Here is a 5125-nt window from a genome sequence, read left to right as displayed (position 1 = left end):
GACCGTTAACTAACGGGTCGTGAGTTAGGGTCCTGGGTGAAGTCGCCTCCCTGGGCGTCGGTGATTGGCACAACAACAGTGGCGGAACTAGACCGACGGAAAATAACCGAGAATAAAAAAAAATAAAAAAATAATAATGGAACAACTTTGCCGAAGACGTACCGGCTCTAGAATCAATGTTTTTGGGTCAAAATAATTTCGATCACGTGTTTGTAGCTTTGGAAACAGTGTGCAACGGTTCAATTGCAGCGGAATAACTAAAGAACTACAGGGAGGCGATGGTTTCGTCGTATGCAATAGTCTGGGAGCAGGCAATGGCAAAGGTTTTGGAATCGATCCATACTAATAACACCTGGACGTTGGCCCTCCATGACGAAAAGCTATAGGATGCAGCCCAAGCGAAACATCAAAGAAGAAGTAGTAGCTCAAGCTCGTTTTTTGTTTAAGACTTTAGACAACACTATGGATCAGATTACGACAAAGTATTTACTCCGGTAGTGCAGCAAACCCCTGTTATGACATTGATGATAGTTGCAACAGCTGTATAAAGAGCTGACGCGGCAGCGATTCCAAAGATCTACATCTGAACCTAGCTTGTGCTTAAGCAGCTGACGTACTTCTATACGTTGACGACCTGGCGATGGCGAGGGAAGATCTAAAGATGATGGGAACACTTGTAATAAGTTTAAAAGGATCGTTTGAGATCAGAAAGTTGGGTAATATCCACTCGGTAATGGTAACTACTAATCCATCCAGTTGAAGGACATATGTTAAGTCAATTGGGCTGGCGGATACCAAGCTCGGTGGTTAAAGTTTCTATTGCAGGAGCTGAATGATGAGCAGGATGTTGTCGACCACGACAACAACCGAAGTTGTCTGAAAATTATGGAAAGTGAGAAACTAACAAAAAATGATAAGGCACATAGCGAGAAAGTTTGTGGCGATCTTGATTGGTAACCCTACCAACTCGCCTCGTTGTAATCACCGACCAGGTAGCTCTCGACATCACTACGTAACTCATTCTCAACCTCACACGATCTCTCGATCTCTCGATCTTCGGCAATCGATCGACAGATACACGACACTCAAACCATCTCATGTACATATGTAAAATATAATTAGTATTAAACTACCTACTAACGAGAGCACACACGTTATATCACTCGTACACAGCAACCGAAACATCCCCAAATTGGTGACCCCGACGGAACAGTTTTCGTATTCCGTATCGAATTCCGTATTTTTTACACCACGTTTCGTGAACCGCGATAATCCGCGCTAAAGAAATTTTCGCCTAAGTAAAAACCATCCCAAAAAGTGAAACACGATTTTGTGAAACAGCCGCCATGACAGAACCCGGCGAAGAGCCTGTCGTGAAGATCGAGACCGGTGAACCGACGGTTATCGCGAAGATTAATTACCCTGACTTTGATCCGGACGATGTCGATACTTGGTTCATTTGCCTGGAAGCCGCGTTTAGTATAAACCAGGTCAAACACGACAAGCAAAAGTTTTACGCAGTGATAGTGGCTCTTGGACCACGTGCAAAATTTTTTCATTCCGCCATCGCGAAATGTAACGATTCCTCGAACAATGATCGGTTCGAAACAATAAAAGCCGCTGTCGTTGCACATTTTCGGCCATCTGAAACACAACGTTTAACCAGTCTGTTCTCTGGAATGACGCTTGGTGACCAGAAGCCAACTGTTCTATTGTCTGAAATGAAACGTTCGGATGGTGACGGTTGTACGGACACAGTGCTTTCGAATTTGTGGTTACGCGCGTTGCCCAGTACCGTCCGATCGATCATCGCTTCGATGCCAACCGCCACACTCGAAAAACGAGCGGAAGTTGCCGATAAAATAATGGAGGCACCGCGCAATGAAGTTGCAGCGATTCGTATTGAAGCACTCACCCGCCGTTTCGACGAAGTTCTTTCGCAAAATTCCCGACGGCGAGGACGTTCTGCAAGTCGTCAAAAATCCCGTTCGCCTGGACGACGCGATGCGACCCCATCGCGTTCAAATGGAACTCGCCGTTGGATTTGCCGGTTCCACTACCGCCATGGGGTCCAGGCCCGTAAGTGTGAAAAGCAAAAAGGTGAGAACCCTAACGTTCCATGTATTTTTTACGACGGAAAGATCTCTGGGTCTCTGCCCGAACCAAAAATAAATCAACATGATATACCGTACCCCGACTCCAAATCAACCGTGAATATCCGAGAAATCCACGTCCACGACATCTCAGCAGTTTCTCATCGACACGGGTACCGACATTTCAGTTGTACCCCCCTCTCCGCACGAGCTTCTCCGCCCTGCAAAATCACACTAACTCTTCGCTGCCAATGGAAGCCCAATCCAGACGTACGGGACGAAACGCCTCTCTATCGTTATAGGCCTTCGTCGTTCTTTTGTTTGGGTTTTCACCGTCGCCGATGTCAAATCACCCATCATCGGCGCGGATTTCTTGAAGCATTACGGTCTGTTGGTGGACCTGAAGCGCAAAAAATTGATTGACAATCAAACCCGCCTGGAAATCAGAAACATCAACGCCGTCTCCGAACCCACCATAACCACTTTCGACGTGAACTCACCGTTTGCTGACATCCTGAAGGAGTACCAAGACATCACCATTCTAAACATGAACCACCGTCCCACGAAAGCGAAAACCGTCCATCAAATTATTACCACTGGTCAGCCTGTATTTTCTCGTCCGCGACGTTTGCCGATCGATAAGCTGAATGAAGCGAGAGCGGAGTTCAGGTTTTTAATGGAGCAAGGTATCTGCCAACCTTCCAAAAGTTCTTGGGCCAGCCCTCTACACATGGTCAAGAAGTCTAACGGAAAATGGCGTCCTTGCGGGGATTACAGAGGTCTCAATGCGATCACGGTTCCCGATCGGTATTCCATTCCGCACATTCAGGATTTTTCCAACATCCTCCACAACAGAAATATTTTTTCGTGCATCGATCTGCAGCGGGCCTACCACCAAATACCTGTGGCACCAGAAGATATCCCAAAAACTGGCATTACCACGCCATTTGGCTTGTTGGAATTTAGGTTCATGACATTCGGACTCCGGAATGCAGGGCAAACGCTGCAGAGGCATCTCCACGACATTTTAGGCGATTTTGACTTCGTTTTCCCATACGTTGATGATCTTTGTATCGCGTCCGATGACATCGAACAACACAAAAAGCATCTTCGCTTGGTGTTCGATCGGCCGAGAGAGAACGGACTCACCGTCAATGCCGGCAAGTGCCAAATTGGCAAATCGGAAATTACATTTCTTGGTCACCCGATCACTCAAGATGATGCCATGATGCACCAACACTCAGCAAGGTTGAAGCCATCATTAATTTTCCACGGCCAGTGGTAGCGAAGCAGCTGAAACGGTTCCTGGGGACAATCAATTTCTACCGCCGTTTCATTCCGCGCGCCGCATTGAACCAACAAATTCTCCAGGCGATGATCCAAGGCAATGTTCGAAATGACAAAACACCTTTAAAGTGGGACGACATAACAATAGCCGCCTTCCAGCAATGCAAACAGGACCTGGCAAACGTAACTCTTCTCGCGCATCCGTGTTGTGATGCCAAGTTAGCACTGGCAGTCGACGCATCCGGAACCGCAATCGGAGCGGTGTTGCACCAAATAACCGAAAAAGGCTGTCAACCTCTCTCGTACTTCTCTCGTAAGCTGAGCGTTAGCAAGTAAAAAGCCAGCACCTACGATCGACAGCAACGGCATCTCAGTTTCATTAGCGAGTACACAACGGATATTCGCCATATACCTGGCGAAGAAAACCGAGTTGCCGACATGCTGAGCCGCATCGAAGCCATCTCTAACACCAACGAAGCCATCGATTTCGAGCTGATGGCCAAACAGCAGCGAGACGATACCGAGCTCCAGTCGTTCCTCAACGATCCACCCACCAATACTACGTTGGCACTTAAGGCACTCCAGTCTCCGTTGTTAACAATCCCGATGTATTGCGACATCTCTACTCCTGCGATCCGACCGTTCGTGCCCAAGAATTTTCGGAGGCAGGTCATCCTGAAGTTCCATAGCGCATCTCATCCTGGTGTTCGTGCGACCACTCGTCTCGTGACGGACCGTTACGTGTGGCCTTCGGTGCGACGCGATTGTAAAAGCTTCGTCAATCGTTGCATCTCCTGCCAGAAATCGAAAGTCATTCGTCACAACAGAGCACCAATTATCCAGATCGCCACACCTGATGATAGATTCTCACACATCCATATGGATTTGATCGGACCATTACCACCATCGGACGGGAACGCGTATTGTCTAACGATGATCGACAAGTTTACGCGTTGGCCCGAAGTAATCCCGATTCCCAACATGACCGCAGTCACAGTCGCGCGAGCAAAAAATGTCACTACGGACCTTGGATGCAGTTCGAGTCTGAACTTTTCCAAGAACTGTCCAATCTGCTCGGTGTCAGCCACTTGAAAACAACGCCTTACCATCCCCAAGCAAATGGGCAAATAGAACGGTGCCACCGACAGCTTAAGGCCGCAATCATGTGCCACCAAAACCCAATCGTACCTATCGTACTCCTCGGAGTGAGAACCGCCCTCAAGGAAGACCTTAATCATCCGTCGCAGAAGCAACCTATGGAACCACCCTACGACTCCCCGGGGAATTCTTTTCCGAAACTACCAGCAAGGCTATAGTACCAGAGTTCGTCACTCAACTAAAAAAGCAAATGACGAGTCTCCGCCCAACTCCAACAAGCAACCACGCCAAGCCATCGGTATTTCTGCAAAAAGAAATGAGCACCTGCAGCCACGTTTTCGTGAAGATCGGCGCCGTGAAACCACCACTGACGCAACCATACCAAGTACTTCGTCGGAAAAAGAAAGTTTTCATCGTCGACATTAATGGCAACACTCAAACCATCCCATGTACATTAGACTGGGACACGGTTATATGGGAAAAAAGCGATGGTGTTATTTTTTCGCTCTCATGCACTTTTCGTGTTCCTTATGGATCCTATAACAACTGTGTAACTTTTCAGATCGATCGGTGAAACGCCCGATTTACGCCCGATTTTTAAAGTTTCCATACGATTTTATATAGGAAAACTCACTTTTTCAAAACTT

The 5125-nt window shown here is 47.5% G+C and overlaps 1 protein-coding gene across 1 annotated transcript; it reads left to right on the top strand.

Annotated features, from left to right (window-relative positions):
- The first annotated feature begins 1346 nt into the window (after positions 1-1346).
- LOC129728198 (uncharacterized) lies at positions 1347-4696 on the top strand. Its single transcript, XM_055686614.1, has 5 exons — positions 1347-2100; positions 2396-3257; positions 3338-3712; positions 3764-4343; positions 4418-4696. Exons 1-5 carry the CDS (start codon positions 1347-1349, stop codon positions 4694-4696), a joined length of 2850 nt encoding a protein of 949 aa, XP_055542589.1.
- The last annotated feature ends 429 nt before the right edge of the window (positions 4697-5125 follow it).

The sequence above is a fragment of the Wyeomyia smithii genome, chromosome 3 (genome assembly GCF_029784165.1).
Source record: "Wyeomyia smithii strain HCP4-BCI-WySm-NY-G18 chromosome 3, ASM2978416v1, whole genome shotgun sequence".
Classification (NCBI taxonomy): Eukaryota; Metazoa; Arthropoda; class Insecta; order Diptera; family Culicidae; genus Wyeomyia; species Wyeomyia smithii.
The sequence above is the reverse complement of the archived record's forward strand: the minus strand, read 5'-3'. Positions and strand labels throughout refer to the sequence as shown.

Coding starts and splice junctions, on each gene's coding strand:
- LOC129728198 (XM_055686614.1), top strand. CDS start 1,347: ATGACAGAACCCGGCGAAGAGCCTGTCGTGAAGATCGAGACCGGTGAA. Junction 2,101..2,395: donor TAAGTGTGAAAAGCAAAAAG/GTGAGAACCCTA, acceptor CTATCGTTATAG/GCCTTCGTCGTTCTTTTGTT. Junction 4,344..4,417: donor AGTTTACGCGTTGGCCCGAA/GTAATCCCGATT, acceptor CCTTGGATGCAG/TTCGAGTCTGAACTTTTCCA.